Source organism: Nothobranchius furzeri, chromosome 10, assembly GCF_043380555.1.
Source record: "Nothobranchius furzeri strain GRZ-AD chromosome 10, NfurGRZ-RIMD1, whole genome shotgun sequence".
NCBI classification, from domain to species: domain Eukaryota; kingdom Metazoa; phylum Chordata; class Actinopteri; order Cyprinodontiformes; family Nothobranchiidae; genus Nothobranchius; species Nothobranchius furzeri.
The window spans coordinates 36,280,979-36,302,876 of record NC_091750.1 but is presented as its reverse complement, the minus strand read 5'-3'; the positions used below and the strand labels follow the sequence as shown (position 1 = coordinate 36,302,876).

General features: G+C 44.1%; 1 protein-coding gene across 1 annotated transcript; it reads right to left on the bottom strand.

Annotated features, from left to right (window-relative positions):
• Positions 1-876: 876 nt before the first annotated feature.
• dok2 (docking protein 2) lies at positions 877-21,846 on the bottom strand. The gene is made up of 8 exons (XM_054730335.2): positions 21,564-21,846; positions 21,294-21,431; positions 21,061-21,228; positions 16,943-17,051; positions 3,762-3,931; positions 3,400-3,651; positions 2,030-2,122; positions 877-1,903 (listed from the first exon to the last, which is right to left on the bottom strand). Exons 1-8 carry the CDS (start codon positions 21,621-21,623, stop codon positions 1,100-1,102), a joined length of 1,794 nt encoding a protein of 597 aa, XP_054586310.2. The 5' UTR covers positions 21,624-21,846; the 3' UTR covers positions 877-1,099.
• Positions 21,847-21,898: the final 52 nt, after the last annotated feature.

The window sequence follows — 21,898 nt, the reverse complement described above, 5'->3', positions numbered from 1 at the left end:
GGACAGATGTTCACATGGACAGATGTTTCCACGGACAGAAGGACAGATGTTCAAATGGACAGAAGGACAGATGTTCTGATGGACAGAAGGACAGATGTTCTGATGGACAGAAGGACAGATGTTCTCATGGACAGATGTTCTCATGGACAGATGTTCTGATGGACAGAAGGACAGATGTTCTGATGGACAGAAGGACAGATGTTCTGATGGACAGAAGGACAGATGTTCTGATGGACAGAAGGACAGATGTTCTGATGGACAGAAGGACAGATGTTCTGAAGGACAGAAGGACAGATGTTCTGATGGACAGAAGGACATATGTTCTCATGGACAGATGTTCTCATGGACAAATGGACATATGTTTCCACAGACAGATGTTCTCATGGACAGATGGATAGATGTTCTCATGGACAGATGTTCTCATGGACAGATGGACAGATGTTCTCATGGACAGATGTTCTCATGGACAGATGGACAGATGTTCTCATGGACAGATGTTCTGATGGACAGATGTTCTCATGGACAGATGGACATATGTTTCCACAGACAGATGTTCTCATGGACAGATGGACAGATGTTCTCATGGACAGATGTTCTCATGGACAGATGGACATATGTTTCCACAGACAGATGTTCTCATGGACAGATGGACAGATGTTCCCACGGACAGAAGGACAGATGTTCTGATGGACAGAAGGACAGATGTACTGGTGGACAGATGGACATATGTTTCCACAGACAGATGTTCTCATGGACAGATGGACAGATGTTCTCATGGACAGATGGACATATGTTTCCACAGACAGATGTTCTCATGGACAGATGGACAGATGTTCCCACGGACAGAAGGACAGATGTTCTCATGGACAGATGTTCTGATGGACAGAAGGACAGATGTACTGGTGGACAGAAGGACAGATGTACTGGTGGACAGATGTTCTCATGGACAGGTGGACAGATGTTCTCATGGACAGATGTTCTGATGGACAGAAGGACAGATGTTCTCATGGACAGATGTTCTGATGGACCAATCGATATCTTTACATAAATACTTCCAGGCTGAATAGTTGGCTGTCTGAACTTTGGCTCCTCCCCCTAGTCAACCCATTTTTACCATCACGTTATCATATGTTGAGTATTGTTCCTCCTCCTCCTCTTCCTCCTCCTCCTCTTCCTCCTCTTTCTCCTCTTCTTCTTTGGAGAAGCTTTGTTGTGAAACAAAAGCCCTTTGGGCTCGTTTAGGGACAGCATAGTCGTCTACACAAGGGTTGTAGGGGTACTCGTGACCTGTAGGGTCAGAGGTCGTACCCATACACCTCCAGGCGCCTCCTCTCATCTCCTCGGGGTTGTCATACACCGATGGTGGGGGTGTGGCCTTTTGTTCCTCTGAGGGGATGGCGCAGCCCTCAGGTTCATCGTAGATGTGATCCACCTTGCTGTTAGAGTCAGCTGGGCTCTTAAAGATGTTCCTGATCTTCATCTCATCAATGCTATCGTACAACGGGTCAGCACCAGCTTCTCCTCCAAGACCGAGACCATGCTGGGAGGCCAGGAGGAGGTCACCCATGACGCTGGAAGCAATTGTGTCAAAGGGGAGGGAGTATTCTGGCTCTCTGTTGACGCTCCTCTTGTCCTTCTTGGTGTCCCTTCCCATGACGCCAGACATGCCGATGTGGGAATACGTCTGACTCGGGTTTGGGCTGGAACTCGGTTTGGGGCGAGGGGTCGGGTTTGAGCTGGGGCCTGTGGTCAGGTTGGATCCAGGTTCTGGGCTAGCGCTGGGTAGAGGGCAGCTGGAAATCATCTTGACCTGGTTCTTCCTAGGGACGGGAAGTCCTCGAGTGTCCAGAGTCAGACTTTTGACTCCAGTCAGGACTTTATCGGCCGGAGGCTCCAGCTGAGACTGAAAACAGAGAAAGAAGCAATCATTCCGATCACACCATGGCTACAGCAAAGACCAGCAGAAGGTCAAAGTTCACAGAAGCCCGTCCAGCAGGTGAAGGTGAACTTCTAACGGTTTGTGTCCTACCAGCTGGGGGGGGTTGGAGCTGTCCATGTCTCTGTGGAGAATCATCTGAGGGCTCTGAGGTTCGGTCACCATGCTGTAGACTCCATCAGCTGCCTGCAGACAGAACACACGGAGTCAGGAACGAGCTTCGGGAATCATCCAGGAGCCTGTTTACGTTACTGGATCATGAAAGCTGAGTACGTCAGAGCTTCATCTGACCTACCAACATCAGATTTTCCTCTAACGACGACTTTATTTGACTCAACAATTCAGATGAATTCAGGAAACTTTGAAAGATGAACAATTTCCCGGCTGTCGTGTTGAAAAGGAACGGGTTTGTTCCCAGCCTTTTCCTAAGAAACATGCTCTTTGTAACCCAGTGTGAATAAAAACAGAGATATTACATCTGCATTAAAAAGTCTCATTAAAACAACTAAATTAAATTAAGTTAAATAAAATAAAATAAAATAAAATAAAATAAAATAAAATAAAATAAAATAAAATAAAATAAAATAAAATAAAATTAAATTAAATTAAATTAAGTTAAATTAAATTAAATTAAATTAAGCAAGTTAGTTAATTAATTAATTAAAACTCTCATTTAAAAAAATTATATATAAATAAAGAAATAATATATATTAAAAAAATAAACAAAAAAACTCTCATTTCACACTGAGAGTAAAATGATACGAAGATAAAATAAACTAATTACACACAACAGTTAAAAACCATAATGAAACTGAGCAGCCAATCCCATAATAGTCTGATATCTCATCAGCCACAGACATTGACACGTAGACGCCCTGTGGACTGGCGCTGCCTACTGGAACCGCCATTTTAGATGGGTCTCCATTCGCCCCCGTTGCATTGACTCCTACTGAGGAAGATAGGCTAAGTATTTTATCCTGACTTTCTCTGCGGGTCCGTTTTATTTCCTGGATTGATTCAAAGCTCGTGACGACCAAGGATCCTTTCTCCAGCGCTGGATGGCGAGCCAGCCCCAACAAGCCGAACAAACTGGCAGCTTGTGATGTTTGCAAACACTCAGATGCAAATTTTGAGGTTGAACGACTATAACGGACATTCCACACGACAGAGGGAACGTTTTTTGGGGTTTTATTTTATTTTCTATGTTTCTATGTGCCAATGAGCACAACTAAAACTATGTTTCTATTGCTGCATGTTTTTCCACAGTTTGTGCATGTCTCATGTTGTTTTACACCCTTGTACAGAGGAGGTGAGTGACTGTTACCATCTAAAGTGCTGCATCTTATTTTGAAAAAGTATTTTTTATAGATGTCTCTTCTAACTAAAACATTTCATGACGTATAACACAACAACCCAGTAAAGGGCCTGCCTTTACTGGGGCACGAGATGGGATGTCAGCTGACCTGAAAAGCAGGGGGTTGTGGGACGTGGCTGCGGGGCTGCGATTGAGGCATCCTGCTGTGGCCCGGCGCCAGGTGGTTCTGGGTGACTTCTGGAGGAACTCCTCCAGACACCTGCCGGTGGGGGAGGGAGATCTTCTGCAGGTTGATGGCAGTCTCCACGGTCTGGAACAGGACGTTCCCCTGCTTGGTGTCAAACTCAAAGCTTCCCTCTCCGGAGTTGCACCTGCGACCCGCCTCGAAGGAGAAGGTGGACTGAAGAGAATCAAACCCTCAGATCCAAGATCAGGTGATGTGAACTTTTGTGTGTGTGTGTGTGTGTGTGTGTGTGTGTGTGTGTGTGTGTGTGTGTGTGTGTGTGTCACCTTGTCCCGTCCAAAGCGCCGCAGGTACTTGTAAGGCCAGCTGTACAGGACATCTCCCGTCTTGCCCATCAGGTGCAAAGCTTCCATATCAGCTCGCAGGAGGCCGTCCCCCTTTAGCCTGCAGCGGTCAGCGGCGTCTGTCCTCCGAATACAAACTTTGAAATCTCGCACTGTGACACACACACACACACACACACACACACACACACACACACACACACACAAACACACACACACACACACAAACTTTGTTATGGAAAGATAGAGTAACAGCAAACTCCAGGTCTGTGATGGTTGTCCTCACCAGAGCCCCCATCTTCACAGTCCACAAGGTGGAATAGACTAGACTAGACTAGACTAGACTAGACTAGACTAGACTAGAGTAGAATAGAATAGAATAGAATAGAATAGAATAGTGTAACAGAATGAAATGACTGTTTTCCACCATAAGTCATTTTCCCCTCTCCTGTGACACAGAACTAGTCTGCATGAGTAATGGTCTCAAGGTCTCATGCATTTGCTTCTAAACTGCTTCCTTTCCAGCTCAAGAGACAAATGAAGAATGGACTCTCTCCTTTTAATACATAAAAGAACTCTATTTAATAAGCTAATCAAACAAAGTGTTAGTCAATAAATAAGATGTGACCAATCTGTGAAATCAAAATATTAATTACTTTATTATAATCCTATAGCACATATGTCAGAGTCAAGGCCCGCGGGCCAGATGCGGCCCGCGGAGCATTTTTATGTGGCCCGCGAGATAAATATCAAAAATATATTAAAACTGGCCCGCTGGCCGATTTTACCGCAAAGACTACAACTCCCATGATGCTTTGCGGCGCCATGCGCGGAGCAGACGCGCCCCCTCCTTTGTGTTTTTTCAGCGCCGAGGCAGTCAGAGTTGGGTGTCTGCAGCTCCGCTGTCTCGGACAAACTACACTCCTCTTACTCAGCGCCGAGTTCAATAAGCTGTTTTCTGACGTTGAAGCCCAGAAACGGAGATTCTAGCCGCTCAGTAATGTGTTCACGACTGAAAGAGAAAGTTTTCCAACTAACGTCCAGACAGAGCTGATATAACTCCAGCGAGCAGCGACACGCTCAAACCAGCATGACTCTGTGGTTGTGTTTCCTCCCCGACACACAACAACGTGGTCAAGCTGCTCAGACATGTTCATCAGCACAAACCTATGTGAGCACCTGTTGTCATCTAATGTTGTCATTATTATGATGAAGATGAACAAAACAACAGGAGTCTCCTCCTCAGCTCAGATCAACCCCATGATGCAGGTATCTGGCTGGAACAGGTGAGCATCACAGTAAACCAGTGGAGCAAACTGAGCTTTAAATATGTTGGTTTTATGCTCTTTTTCTGCTCCAAAACATGAAAGTTTACAGGTGAGATGTTGCATTTTCATTTAAGATAAAATGATATTTTTATTTTGTTGTTGGCCCGTGAGAAAAGATTTAACCTACAGTAAACAGGAAGTGGAAAGGCTGCAGATAGATGAATAGAATAGAAAATCCCTTTATTGTTCCTCAGTGGGGAAAGCTAGACGTCACAGCAGCGATGACACGTATTACAGGAGGAAAAAGGAGAATAAAAATAAGAAAAATGAAAAACAAGAAAACATAAATACTGAATAGATTTTAAAAATGCTGATTATACCACAAGTAACGAATACCACTGATGCCTTTTATTTAAAACTGACTTGCTCGTGTGTCATTTGGTTATTCCACATTCCGTGTTAATGCAGAAATACGTTTGTTTCCAAATTAAAAGGTTCTAAATATGTTGATAAAGAAAATGTGCAAATTTGCCGTCACTTTTTCAAAAAATATTAAGTTTGGCCCTCGACTCCGTCCCAGAGTTTCATTTCGGCCCCGTGTGAGTTTGAGTTTGACACCCCTGTCCTATAGAATATAAAGGTACTATGACTTTAACTGTTTCCACTAGGACTGATCTCACGTAGCGTTAAGACATCACACGTTGCTTTTACTGATCCAATCAGAATCGGCCAGATCTGATGGAGGCGTGGTTTTGGTGGTGTTTGGTAAATTTGTCATCTTTTCATTCGACCATAAACCAAAACATCCGAAGTATAAAACTATGCCACATCATCTTTAACGCCAGTTCAAAGCGTTCTAGAGAAGTTGTCGGAGTGGCTAATCCGTAACTTTCCTCTTCAGCTGAAAGAACCAACGACAAGCTGGATAAAATCTGTTGCTGTTCCAACTGCTGCAACGGTTCCTTTCAGAATAAAAGCTGAACCATCACGAAGCAGGTTTGGGTCTTGTTAGATGCCAATGAACTGTCGTGACCCGGAAGAATCTCAAGACTGGTCTGGTCGGCTACCGCGGCTGCTTCTACAGGCTTCGGCTCCATAAGGTCCAGCTGGACCTTTACACCTCCTGATCTAGACGGGGACTTCCGCTAAGGGTACGTAGACCGACAGAATGGCGTTGAATGTGTTTATGCATCTCCTAACCAAAGCTTAGCGCGAAGACATCACCTTCACTTCCCACCAGAACTAATCGCTTCTTCGGATTTGCTGGTTCTGAGCAACATTCCACACTACACCATTCTCCGTCTCATTCACCTTAGTTACACCATACATTTAGTGTTAAAGTTAGTCTAGTTTTAATTTGTTTAGTAATAAATCTTTAAACTTTAAAAACTTGACTCTCTTTCTGTTGTCTCTGAGTGAATATGAAGCTGTCTTCTAATCCCTGCAATAAAAAGTTCCAATCTTCTGGTTAAACAGTACCCACAGATCCATAAGGTCGATTTCATGTTTACTATGGAATCTCATGTCCTATTAAATAGCATGTAAATTAAACCATTACACTAGAATACACTAGAATAGAATAGAATAGAATAGAATAGCATCAAAAGCGAACTGTTTTGGGAGCTGAGAGAGGACATGGGACCTCATCTTCATGGACGGAGCTAGATCAGGAAAAGCTGCGCTGCCTGAAAAATGGAACATTAACGGTACTTTTATCTACTTACTGAAACCAGATGTGTCCACACAGCTGGAACTAGCTGGACCTGAACCAGAACCCAGGATGCTGCATGGCGATACATGTCCTCTCTCAGTTCTCAGAACATACCAGTGGTTCAGAACCTGTCCTCGTGTCCCTCCACTGGTCCCCTATGTCTGCCTTAACGAGGTTTCTGACGGTCCTGCGGAGACTTTCGGTTCCCCTCTAGAACCTGAACCGTTCAGGCTCAGTCCAACCAGAGCTTGTGATTTTATTTAGTTTCTGTTGTCTGGTCCTGATCTGTCTGACTGCAGCTTAAAGAGCAAGTCACTCCAAATCAACTTTTTTGTTTTTGCTGATAAACTATATAAATGAGTGTCTGATTGTGCTGTTGGCAAATGTAGTCAATAATTCAGCATTTTAGTTCTTCTTAGTTCAAATTTAAATATTCTGCCTAAAACTGTCAGTGTTGTGCCATCGCTATTGGCTAAGAGGTACACTATGATGTTAGATGGTACATTATGATGTCACAATGTCGTGAGTGTGTGTATTTGTTAGTGGCTCCGCCCTCTTGGTCTGCTAGGCAACAGCGTTTTTTGCATTTTTCAAACAGGAAGTGGGAGTTGAGTAAGAATCTGGGAGGGGGTGACTTGCTCTTTAATAAACTACACCTGAGAGTTGCAGGTGTTTCAGGAAGTGGAACATCTGCTGCAGCTTTGGGGGCTGCTCATCCTGGCCCGGTTTACGTCAGAAACCTTCTTACTGCAGGTCTGAAGACCTGAATCTACCAGAAAACTAGAATTTAGACAGTAGCAGAAGCAAAAACATCCATCCATCCATCCATCCATGAGGAGATCGACAGGCGGATTGGTTCGGCGTCTGCAGTGATGCGGACGCTGAGCCGATCTGTCGTGGTGAAGAGGGAGCTGAGCCAGAAAGCCAGGCTCTCGATTTACCGGTCGATCTACGTCCCAATCCTCACCTATGGTCATGAGCTTTGGGTAATGACCGAAAGAACGAGATCGCGGATACAAGCGGCCGAAATGAATTTCCTCCGTAGGGTGGCCGGGCTCAGCCTTAGAGATAGGGTGAGGAGCTCGGACATTCGGGAGGGACTCGGAGTAGAACCGCTGCTCCTCCGGATCGAAAGGAGTCAGTTGAGGTGGTTTGGGCATCTGGTCAGGATGCCTCCTGGACGCCTCCCCGGGGAGGTGTTTCGGGCATGTCCTGCCGGCAGGAGGCCCCCAGGTCGACCCAGGACACGTTGGAGAGGTTACATCTCCAATCTGGTCCGGGAACGCCTTGGGGTCCTGCCGGAGGAGCTGGTGGAGGTGGCCGGGGAGAAGACGGTCTGGAGCTCCCTAGTTGGGATGCTGCCCCCGCGACCCGGACCCGGATAAGCGGAGGAAGACGACGACGACAATGACGATGTCAATCCAACCACGCACCATAGAAGCCTCAGCAGGTTCCATTGGCCTGAACGGTTTTGTGTTATGCCAATCGCAGCGCTCCGTCGCTTTGGTGGGTGGATGGTGGACTGCCCCGTTCACTGACATCTGCAGCGGTGAGTAAGTCACAATGTTTGTTGTCCAATAGAATACAGAGACAGTTTGAAAGAAGCCATAGGTTCCACCCCACAACTGAGCTCATGGGTCATGACCAGACTAAATATTCATAAATATAGGATGTCTGCAGGCTGGAAACCTGTAGCTCCTCAGATCATCTGACCAGGCAATCCACCGACAGCAGGGTCTCATCTGACAGGTCTACTAATAATCTCCAGTTAACCACACAAGACTTGGTTTCTTGAACCTTTGAGATGCTAGGTGGATATTATTTGGAGGATCAACCAATGGAAGAATGATGGATGGATGGATGGATGGATGTAAGGATGGATGAATGGATGGATGGATGAACGGATGGATGGATGGATGGATGGATGGATGTAAGGATGGATGAATGGATGGATGGATGGATGAACGGATGGATGTAAGGATGGATGGATGTAAGGATGGATGAATGGATGGATGGATGGATGAACGGATGGATGGATGGATGGATGGATGGATGGATGGATGGACAGATGGATGAAAGATGGGTAGATGGATAATGAATGAATGAATGAAAGATGGATGGGTGATGGGGGGATGGATGATGAATGGATGGATGGATGAATTAATTAATTAATGAAAGATGGATGGATGGATGGATGGATGATGAATGACTGAATGAATGAATGACTGACTGAATGAATGAATGAATGAATGAATGAATGAAAGATGGATGGATGGATGGACGGTGAATGACTGAATGAATGAATGAATGAATGAATGAATGAATGAAAGATGAATGGATGGATGGATGGATGATGAATGACTGAATGAATAAATGAAAGAGTGAAAGATGGATGGATGGATGGATGATGAATGACTGAATGAATGAATGAATTAAAAGAATGAAAGATGGATGGATGGATGATGAATGACTGAATGAAAGAATGAAAGATGGATGGATGGATGGATGATGAATGAATGAATGAATGAAAGATGGATGAATGAATGAATGAATGAATGAATGAATGAATGAATGAATGAATGAATGAATGGATGGATGGATGGATGGATGGATGGATGGATGGATGGATGAATGAATGGATTTGTGAATGGATGATGAATGGATGAATGAAGGATGGATGGATGGATGGATGGATGGATGAACAAATTAATGAATTAAACATAGATGGATGAATGAATGAATTAATGAAAGATGGATGGATAATGAATGAATTAATTAATGAAAGATGAATGAATTAATTAATGAAAGATGAATGAATGAATGAACGGTAATGGATGGATGGATGGAAGAACGATGGATGAGTGATGGAGGGATGGATGGAAGGATGAATGAATGAATGAATGAATGATGGGTGGATGATGGATGGTGAATGAATGAAAGATGGATGAGCGATGGAGGGATGGATGATGAATGGATGGATGGAAGGATGAATGGATGAATGAATTAATGAAAGATGGATGGATCATCAGCATGAGGAAACTCGAAGACAATAGATTATTTAGACTGACTGGACATCCTGGTAGTTGTCCCAGGTAACTTCCTTTTGGAGACACCTGTGAAGATCCTGGTGAACGTTTTGAGACTGGATCTTGATGGATGATTTAGGGAACAGAAGAAGATGTTTCCTTTGAAGATGTGAGAGGGTGAAGCTGGAGAAGCGACAGAGTTGTGGTCGCCTCGGGTTTGTGGGTGGGTCTGTGTTGTTCTGCAGGTGTTCACCTTTGCAATCTCTTTGACCTTTTAAAGAACAGAAGCATGTTCTGCTTGACCTCGTTTCTACCTCAGTCAGAGCAGATGTTCAACTGGAAACCAGCAGGTCCACAGACGCTCAGAGAATCTTCTCAGTAGACCCATTTCCTCTGGGTTTTAACCTTTAACCTGCTGTCAAGTTTTATGTCTTCTCTCTAAAATCGTTCTGATAGTTTTCTAAACAATTCGGTTACTGTTTAAAGTTTAAACCTCAGGGTAGAAAAAGGTTTGCATTTTGCAGAAAATCCCATAGATACTTGTTATTTTTCAGTGTTTCATCAGATTATTGTCTCAGGACAAGTATGTATAAAACGTAAAGGTCAGAGGTCACTACAAAACCCACTGTTAAATAGATGTTAATCTGAAGCACACATCGTTTGCGTGGCTCACAAATGTCCCGTGTGATACACTCCCACATCTGAGCGTTCAGCAGGTGTTGCTTCTCGTGTGGATGGTTTTTATTATTATTTAAAGACAATACCGCTATCAAAATGTACATAAAAGAGTACTGCACCTATAGGTCTGTCCCATCAACAAGACTGGCGATGGGTACCGACTCAAGAACGGAACCACAATCAGCCGCCTCCTCTACATGGATGACATAAAGCTGTACGCCAAAGCGAGCGAGACATCGACTCACTGATCCACACCACCAGGATCGACAGCACTGATATCGGAAAGTCATTCAGACTTGAGATGTGTGGTTGGATGGTGACAAAGGAAGGGAAGGTAGTCCACACAGAGGGGGCTTCGCTCCCAGAAGGAACAATAGCAGACATTAATGAGGATAGCTTCAAGTACCTCGGTATGCCACAAGCAAATGGCAACCTCGAGGCCACAAGGAAAGGAGCCACAGCCAAATACCTACAACGAGTAAGACAAGTCCTAAGAAGTCAGCTCAATGGCAAGAACAAGATCTGGGCAATAAACAGCTACACCCTGCTGGTAATAATCTGGCCAAACGATGAAATACAGACCACTGATGTAAAGACACGGAGGCTCCTAACCATGCATGGAGGGTTCCACCCCAAATCCAGTACCCTGAGACTGTACACTAGCTGTAAGGAAGGAGGCCGAGGACTAGTGAGTGTGAGAGCCACTGTCCAGAATGAAACACCGAAGATCCATAAGTACATCAAGGATAAGCCCCCAACAGATGACGTGCTCAGTGAATGTCTCAGACAATGGTGAGCAGAGGAGGAGGAGCTGGAAACCCCATTGTGGGAGGACAAATCCCTACATGGGGTGTACCACAGACAGGTTCCTGAAGTGGCTGATATCACATAACTGCAGGAAGTAAGATGCTGGCAGGGAAAGCAGACATGTAACACCACAGCCAAGTGGCTGGCATCGTGCAGAAACATCTGTGCAGACAATGGACGGGAAGCCCCAAGGTCAAAGTGGGTAACGCCCCCCAAGGTGGTAGAGAATGAGAGAGCCACGTTACTTTAGGACTTCCAGATCCAGACGAACAAAATGGTGGAGTTCGTGGTCATCGGGGCACTCAGGGCAGTAACCCCCAGACTGGAGGAGTGGCCAAAGCAGATCCCAGAAAATACATCAGACATCTCAGTCCAGAAAAGTGCAGATCTAGGAACAGCTAAGATACTGCTGAGCCCTCAGGCTCTCAGGCCTCTGGTAGAGGACCAGAGCTTGGAAGAATGAAACTCCACAAAAAATGATTTTAAATTGTTTTTTCCAATTCAAAGCAGTAGGATATATATATATATATATAGTAGCGTCCTGAATGTCCTGTTTTTGACCTAAAGGTCATGATCTGCTGCGTCTGCTCGAGCGGAGACATAAAGTCTCTGACAGCCTGATCTACATGAGATAGTGGCCAAGGTCTTTCATGCACTCTGCTCATCTGAACTGCTTCACCGCTGTTACAGCGAAGACGAAGAACTCTTGTGATAAACACATAATCAATAACTTTGTTATTACCAATAATAATGTGAGCCCAATGTTCAATCAATCTGTGAAATGACAATGTTATTACTTGATATTATAATCCTGTGATCAGTAGTATTTTACAAGTTATTATAATCCTGGACATTTGCACTAGGCACTAAAGACACGTAATGCTAAAGTCACATGACACATTTCCTTTTGTCTGACCCAATCAGAACCTTCGTTTCTGGCTAGGCGTGGTTTTCTGTGGTGTTTGTATGAACACTCTTTTTCATGTCAAGTTCTGATTCACCAGTAAACCAAAATATGACAATTATAAAAACTATCACACGCCACCTTTTCTTTAGTTCAAGCGTTCTAGAGAAGTCTCGGACCGGCCATCCGGACTTCCTCTTCAGCCATAAAGAACCTCGACAAGCTGGATAAAATCTGTTGCAAGTTACACCTGACCGCAACGGTTCCTTCAGAATAAAAGCTGAACTTCACGACCCCTTCAGGGTCTCGGAGACGCCAGTGATAACCTGTCGTGACCTGGAAGCATTCCAAGACTAGTCTGGTTGGCGCCGCTGCTTTTCTACCGGCTTCGGTTCCAAAGAGGGTCCAAGAGGACCTCGACATTCTGGATCTAACGGAGGCTTCCCCTGGGGTACGTAGATCGACAGATGGCGTTTCATGTGTGTTATAAATCTCCGACTAAAGTTTAGAGCGAAACATTCACTCCCACTCAGAACTAACTGCTTCTCCAGATCCGCTGGTTCTGAATAACACTCCACACACCATCATCACATCACATCTCACTCCACCTTAGTCCATCAGTACACAGAGTGTTAAAGTTAGTCTTGTTTAAATTGTGTAGAAATAAATTTCTTAACTATTTATAAACCTCTCTCTCTCTTTCCTCGGCGTTAATACGAAGTGTCGCTTAATCCCTGCAATAAAAAGTTCTGATCTTCTGGTTAAAATATTCAAAGATCCATCAGATTTATATTTCATATTTCTATGGAATGTCACATTTTATGGTTCATAAGTAAGATGTAAACGACTCATTCTTTATATATATATATATATATATATATATATATATATATATATATATATACATATAGATATATATAGATATATATATATACATATACATATATATATATATATATATATACAAGTATATATGCACTGAACAAAAACATAGACGCAACACTTTTGTTTTTGCTCCCATTTTTCATGAGATGGACTTAAAGAGCAAGTCACCCCTACCAGATTCTTACTCCACTCCCACTTCATGTTTGAAAAATGCAACAAATGCTGTTGCTTGGCAGACCGAGAGGGTGGAGCCGCTAACAAATACAAACACACACAGGCTCACAATGGAATTATGACATCATAATATACCAGATGACATCATAGCATACCTCTTAGCCAATAGTGGTGGCAGATTTAAATTCAAATACAGTGCAGAATTTTTCCCTGACGACGGCGCAACACTGACAGTTTTAGGCAGAATATTTGAATTTTAACCAAGATGCACTGAACTGCCAAATTATTGACTACACGTGTCTGCAGCATGATTAGACACTCCTTTATATAGTTTATCAGCAAAAAAAATGTGATTTGGGGGTGACTTGCTCTTTAAAGATCTAAAATTCATTCCAGATACACAATATCACAATTTCTTTCAAACGTTGTTCACAAATCAGTCTAAATGTGTCATAGTTAGCACCTGTGCTCTGCTGAGATAATCCATCCCATCTCACAGGTGTGCCACATCAAGATGCTGATGCAACATCATGAGTAGTGCACAGGTGTACCTTAGACTGCCCACAATAAAAGGCCACCCTGGAATGTGCAGGTTTTTTGCTTTATTGGGGGTCTGGGGGCTCAGAAACGGTCAGTATCTGGTGTGACCTCCATTTGCCTCATGCAGTGCAACACATCTTCTTCACATAGAGTTTATCAGATTGTCAATTGTGGCCTGTGGAATGTTGGTCCACTCCTCTTCAATGGCTGTGCGAAGTTGTTGGATATTAGTGGGAACTGGTACACGCTGTCGTATACGCCGGTCAAGCACATCCCAAACATGCTCAACGTGTGACATGTCCGGTGAGTATGCTGGCCATGCAAGAACTGGGACATTTTCAGCTTCCAAGAATTGTGTACAGATCCTTGCAACATGGGGCCATGCATTATCTTGCTGAAACATGAGGTGATGTTCATGGATGTACGGCACAACAATGGGCCTCAGGATCTCATCACGGTATCTATGTGCATTCAAAATGCCATCAATAAAATGCACCTGTGTTCTTCGTCCATAACAGATGCCTGCCCATACCATAACCCCACCACCACCATGGGCCACTCGATCCACAACATTGACATCAGCAAAGCGCTCACCCACACGATGCCACACACGCTGTCTGCCATCTGCCCTGAACAATGCAAACCGAGATTCATCCGTAAAGAGAACACCTCCCCAACGTGCCAGATGCCATCAAATGTGAACATTTGCCAACTCAAGTCTGTTACGACGACGAGCTGGAGTCAGGTCAAGACCCCGATGAGGATGACAAGCATGCAGATGAGCTTCCCTGAGACGGTTTCTGACAGTTTGTGCAGAAATTGTTTGGTTATGTAAACCAATTGTTTCAGCAGCTGTCTGAGTGGCTGGTCTCAGACGATCTTGGAGGTGAACCTGCTGGATGTGGAGGTCCTGGGCTGGTGTGGTTACACATTGCCTGATGTTGTGAGGCCGGTTGGATGTACTGCCATATTCTCTGAAATGCCTTTGGAGACGGCTTATGGTGGAGAAATGAACATTCAATGCACGAGTAACAGATCTGGTTGACATTCCTCCTGTTAGCATGCCAATTGCATGCTCCCTCAATGCTTGCGGCATCTGTGCCATTTTGCTGTGAGACAAAACTGCACATTCCAGGGTGTCCTTTTATTGTGGGCAGTCTAAGGTACACCTGTGCACTACTCATGATGTCAGATCAGCATCTTGATGTGGCGCACCTGTGAGGTGGGATGGATTATCTCAGCAAAGCACAGGTGCTAACTCTCACACATTTAGACTGATTTGTGAACGATGTTTGAGAGAAATGGTGATATTGTGTGTCTGGAATGAGTTTTAGATCTTTAAGTCCATCTCATGAAAAATGGGAGCAAAAACAAAAGTGTTGCGTTTATATTTTTGTTCAGTGTGTGTGTGTGTGTGTGTGTGTATTTATTTTTAACAAATATATAAACAAATTTCTCCCTGTTTTGAACTGAAAAACAATTTAAAAGCATTTTTTTATTAAGAGCTTGATTTTCTGTTATTATTGTCCATGTCTAGTGTTTGCATTATTAGCTTAATAATTTGCTTTGGGGCAAATTTTCTTAAACGATTAAAATGACATTAATCGAGATGTATTAATTAAAAAGCCTCTAATTAATTAGTTCATTTCTTTATAGAGTCTCACCCCTAGTACAAACCCAATCAGAACCTCCATGCAGGATCTGAGCTACACCATCAGTCCTGCTTTTAAAACGTTTGTGAGAAAGGAGCACTTGAGTCAGACAGTTGCTAGTTTGATTCTCTGCTTCCTGTTTCCATCGGTTTTTGGGACAAATCAGGATGTGAGGATGGAGTTCTGAAGCTAAAATCCTGATCAGACAGCTGGTTCTGGTGGTGGTCCCGAACCCGAACTCCTCTCAGAACCACCATCTCACCAGCTGGTTTATACCTGATGGTTCTGTCAACAATGGACCTAAACTGGTTTGCACTTCTGTAGTTTTACTTTTTTGCTAAAATGAGTGATGACACACAAAAAACAGCTGATTGCCAGCGTGGACGTGTCTTTCAGGCTGAAAGGAGCTTCAACTCATATTATTCCAAATGTTCTGCACTTCCTGTTTAGAAACAGGAAGTTTGTCCTGTCAAGATAAAGCTGAGGTAGTCCTGCAGCTGCTGGTCACTGCAGCGCTGCACCACCCAGCGCCGGCCTGCAACCACAGCAGGAACCAACTCTTACAAGTTTCCACTACGTAACCTCACACTCAGCGTTTTCAGCTGAACCGCAATGGAAACTCTGCCTTGTGCAAACTTCTACGATCAGAACCCTCAACAGGAACTACTTCTGTCCTTCAGAGGTAAAAATAAAAAGAATCGGCCTCCAGCAAAGCAGCTGTCGGACGTGTCCCGTTTCAGGGTTTCTGTCATTAGGATGAAAACGATCTGCAGACTGATGAAAGCCAGAAATGAGAACAGCTGATAAGGTCTGATAAAACTGACCTCAGATCTGTGAACAGCTGCCAGTGGTCCCACCAATCAGTTTCACAGACAAGGACAGACAGATGGACTAAACTGTTGGTACCTATAGATATGAAAATGACCAATACACGAATAAATAAATAAATAAATAGTGAAATATAATAAATATTACTGAAAATCAAATCATAAAAAGCAGATTTTGCTTCTGACCTTTACAGAATAATATCAAACCAATGAAACGGGTATAAAATATCGGTCTTGACTCTCCAGGTCTGCCGTCCAGCTTGTTCCAGGTTCCTCTGCTCCAGCACACCTGACTTTAACCAGCACGTGATTGACAGAGCTCGGTGAACAGGTGATTCAATCATTGAACCAGATTTGTTGGAGCAGAGAAAAAGTAAAAGATGCCGGACAGGACCAGGGTTAGAGACCCCTGCTGTCATCAGGCTGGTCTTCAGTCAGGATGCCTGTTTAAAGGTCAGTTCTCAAGAACTGTAGACAACCATCCCTGGACGTGGATAAATAAGAAATTCCGTGGGGGAGAACACCTGCAGGAGAAGTCTCCCTGGAAGTCGAGGGTTCGTTAGCTCTTGAATCATTTTTGTTTCATCTATTCTAGCTTTTGTAGGTGGCTTCAGACACCTTTGAATGTTTTCATGTGACTGATCGATACCAGCTGTTTGATCTGGGTGCACAGGTAGGGAGACAGGTGTACCTCTGTCCTGACCGCTGTAGAGAGAATTGTCCTCCATCCCTTTGTCTTCGTCCACCTTGTTCCCTCGCTGCAGGGTCCCTCGTTTGGCTCCAGCTTCCATCCAGCTCATCTGCTCGCAAGAATCACACAAAGAACTGAGGAGACTAACAGCTGGTCATCATCTGCATATTGAATTGAACTGAATTTAAACTAAAAACTGAATCTGAATGGAACTACTCGATTTGCCTCTGGGATTAATAAAGTATTTGTGACCTGAATTGAAATGAAGCTTTTATCTGGCATTTTAACAAGAGAAACTTCTGATGGATGGACATCATCGTTCTGTGTCTCAGTTAGGCCGGGGCAGGTTGTACTGATGGTCCAGTAAACAACAGGAAACTGCAAACTCATTCCAGATCACAGTATCTAGTTTGTTCTAAAGGCTCTAGCTTGTTCCGACAATATGAAGATCTGGTTGTTGTTTTTTTTGGGGGGGGGGGGGGGGGGGGGGTTGAAGGCTTGAAATCAGCCATGTAATTGGCTGGGCGTACTTCCTGTTGGCTCTCGGAAAGAAGAAGTCAAGTTGTGACTCAGAACAGTCAGCTGTTTGTCAACATCCTGCTGTGCAGAAAGGCACTGACCTAGAACCTGGTCACTCTGAGCCGTCCGCGGAGCAGTTTCCATGGAAACCAGCTGCCCCACCTGAAGAGCAGTCCATTGGCGCATCAGTTCCTCCACAGGAAACACTCTTAACTGCCTTTGTTCACTAAAGTCCCTTGGCATAAACAATACGTCTATCCAGCTTTCCTGTTCAGAGTTGCACTCAGAGTGCATCAAGATGGCATGAGGAAAAAATGTTTCACTAACTTTAAATATTTAATATATATTATTAACTAAATTATACTACATATGGAAAAATGATTAATATATTATTTTATAGTGTAAATTGGTTTAATTTTGTAGTTAATGCACGTTTAGCACATTTAAGACCTTTGTTCTAAATTTTATGAACAAAAGATGGTAAACTTCTCTCTTTCACTGTAAATTAAGTGATGTTACTTTCAAATGGTTGAAGTAACATACCACACTCTGCATTTCAAAATGCTAATTAATTATAGTATTTGTGTTGGTTTGCTACTCCTGTAAAGTTAACTCATTCACTGTCGGCCGTTTCCTGATCGCTAACGGCCTTCGCTGCCAGCGTTTCTCACCGTCTTTACTGTTTCCTCTAAGAGTCACAGAACGTTGCGCGCTAGGATGATGTCGACGCCAAAACAACCAAAACAAAGAGGAAACTCACCTCTTACATCAGGAAGAATCCGCGTGTTTCGAGCGTTATCTGTTCTTTCATAATCCGTTGTCGAATTGTGATCGGCAGACGCTTTTCTGGTTCGCGTCTCACTTTTTTTACAGCAGCGGCCCAAAACGATCTCCTAACACATGGATGTTCTGCTTCCTGATCATGTGACGTGTGACGTATGCAGATGAAGATCGGCTTCAGGGCTGAGATGTTTGTTCTCTCAGCGCGGGGCCTCGTGCCGATGCTCAAACAGTAAAAAAAAATGCAAGTGACGATTTAGTCGTCATTGACAGTAAACGAGTTAAAATCAGTACCCATAATAACGTCGGTATGATGTAAGCTTACTACAAAAGATGCTAATGATATGTATGTATGTAGGTTTGTTACACACATATTTTTGCCTAGGAATTATATATCATAGTGGTGTTGACATGTTGATATGGGGGTGCCCAAAAAAATTCTGGGGCCCCACAAAAACTTGGGCCGGCCCTGATCAGACTGTTTGGGTGTCGAACGACAAAGTCCATCTGATATGAGCAATCCAGTCTTTTAAGTTTATTTTATTCCCAACATCATTATTTCTGTTGTTACAATTCTGATAATCAGTTAGCCTGCATCAGCATACACGGGGAGAACAAGCTAACTCACTGCATGCATGGGAGATGATGCTAACTCCACACAGGGATGGGGAGAACATGCTAACTCCATGTATGCATTAATGGGAAGAACATGCTAACTCCACACATGAGTGGGGAGAACATGCTAACTCTATGCAGGTTTGGGGAGAACAAGCTAACTCCATACATGAATAGGGAGAACATGCTAACTCCACACGAGTGGGGAGAACATGCTAACTCTATGCAGGTTTGGGGATAACATGCTAACTCCATACATGAGTGGGGAGAACATGCTAACTCTATGCAGGTTTGGGGAGAACATGCTAAATCTGTGCAGGTTTGGGGAGAACATGCTATGCATTAATGGGAAGAACATGATAACTCCACACATGAGTGGGGAGGACATGCTAACTCTATGCAGGTTTGGGGATAACATGCTAACTCCACACATGAGTGGGGAGAACATGCTAACTCTATGCAGGTTTGGGGAGAACATGCTAACTCCATACATGAGTGGGGAGAACATGCTAAGTCTATGCAGGTTTGGGGAGAACATGCTAACTCCACACATGAATAGGGAGAACATGCTAACTCCACACGTGAGTGGAGAGAACATGCTAACTCTATGCAGGTTTGGGGAGAACATGCTAACTCCATACATGAATAGGGAGAACATGCTAACTCCACACATGAGTGGGAAGAACATGCTAACTCCATACATGAGTGGGGAGAACATGCTAACTCTATGCAGGTTTGGGGAGAACATGCTAACTCCATACATGAATAGGGAGAACATGCTAACTCCACACATGAGTGGGGAGAACATGCTAATTCTATACAGGGTTGGAGAGAGCATGCTAAATCTGTGCAGGTTTGGGGAGAACATGCTAACTCCATGTATGCATTAATGGAAAGAACATGCTAACTCCACACATGAGTGGGGAGAACATGCTAACTCTATGCAGGTTTGGGGATAACATGCTAACTCCATACATGAGTGGGGAGAACATGGTAACTCTATGCAGGTTTGGGGAGAACATGCTAACTCCATACATGAATAGGGAAAACATGCTAACTCCACACATGAGTGGAGAGAACATGCTAACTCTATGCAGGTTTGGAGAGAGCATGCTAAATCCGTGCAGGTTTGGGGAGAACATGCTAACTCCATACATGAATAGGGAGAACATGCTAACTCCACACATGAGTGGAGAGAGCATGCTAACTCTATGCAGGTTTGGAGAGAGCATGCTAAATCTATGCAGGTTTGGGGAGAACATGCTAAATCTGTGCAGGTTTGGAGAGAACATGCTAACTCCACACATGAGTGGAGAGAACATGCTAACTCTATGCAGGTTTGGAGAGAGCATGCTAACTCTATGCAGGTTTGGGGAGATCATGCTAAATCTATGCAGGTTTGGGGAGAACATGCTAAATCTATGCAGGTTTGGGGAGAATATGCTAACTCTATGCAGGTTTGGGGAGAACATGCTAAATCTATGCAGGTTTGGGGAGATCATGCTAAATCTATGCAGGTTTGGAGAGAGCATGCTAACTCTATGCAGGTTTGGGGAGATCATGCTAAATCTATGCAGGTTTGGGGAGATCATGCTAAATCTATGCAGGTTTGGGGAGAACATGCTAACTCTATGCAGGTTTGGGGAGAACATGCTAACTCTATGCAGGTTTGGGGAGAACATGCTAAATCTATGCAGGTTTGGGGAGAACATGCTAAATCTATGCAGGTTTGGGGAGAACATGCTAACTGCACACAGAAAAGGCTCCAGCCAGAGTTCATATCAGAGGCCGTCTCTCTATGAGACGCCAATGTTACCAACTGCTACTATCAAGCAGCCTTGAATGTTTCGTTAGCTTCACCTAAATGTCTTAAACATCTGAATCCTTTTTGACCTTTTTTAAACCTGGCGAATCTACTCTGTCCTCAAATGCTCCTGCTGAACCACAAGACCAAACCTGATGAGGAACGTTAAACGGTGTTTTAACCAGGTCTCCACAGATGGAGTACCTTAAGGCTGTGTCTGTAGTCCCAAAGATATTTCTGTTTAATACACTTTCCTCCAAACATAACAATACATACAAACGCCGTGCCCCGTGTGTGTGTGTGTGTGTGTGTGTGTGTGTGCGCGTGTGTGTGTGTGTGTGTGTGTGTGTGTGTGTGTGTGTGTGTGTGTGTGTGTGTGTGTGTGCGTGTGTGTACCTACAGGGAAAGCAATTTCACACAGCTTGTGTGTCCAGTCGTCCAGCTGGTTTCTGTCAACAGCAAACACATAGATCTTCTCTGTGGTCTCCACCAAGAAGGACCCCGTGTCTCTGGGACATCCGTCCATGTCCACTTCTGTCACCCGGATACAATCCGCCATTCGGATCACCTAGGAGAAGGAGGGGTGTCATTGCCATGGAAACAACACCCTGAAGGTGAAGGAACAGGAAGTACCTTCTTGCTTTCCTGCAGTTTGCGTAGAGTTTTGTCATTTTTCTCCACATTCCCTCCATCCTTATACTCGAAGAACTCCAGTCTAGAGATGGAGCAGGAACTTTCTCGATACAGGACACACCAAACCCGTTTCCACTTCTACACACACACACACACACACACACACACACACACACACACACACACACACAAACACACGCACACACACACACACACTTGGTGAACACGGCAGCTCTGGACGATGTAGGAGTTTATTGTAAAGGTTCTTACCTTCCCAAAGCGCTGCTGCTGGAGGAAGAGCATCCCCTGCTTCCTGATGTCCTCCTCCATTACGCTGCAGCACCTCCTCCTGTTGCTCCTCTTACTTAGCTTTCTTCTATAAACTCCCTTCACCTCTTAACTGCCTACTTTCTTTGCCTTATCTCTTCCTTTTTATCACGTTTGACTTCTTGATCACACTGTGTCTTCCTTCTCTTTGTTGCTCCCTTTTCCTTGAACTTCAACTCCTCTTTAGTTCCTCCACCTACTCCTCTGCACCTACTCCTCGTTCTTCCCCTCCTCGTTAGCTGGGAGTTGCTACAAATTGATCCAGCTCAAAGATGTTC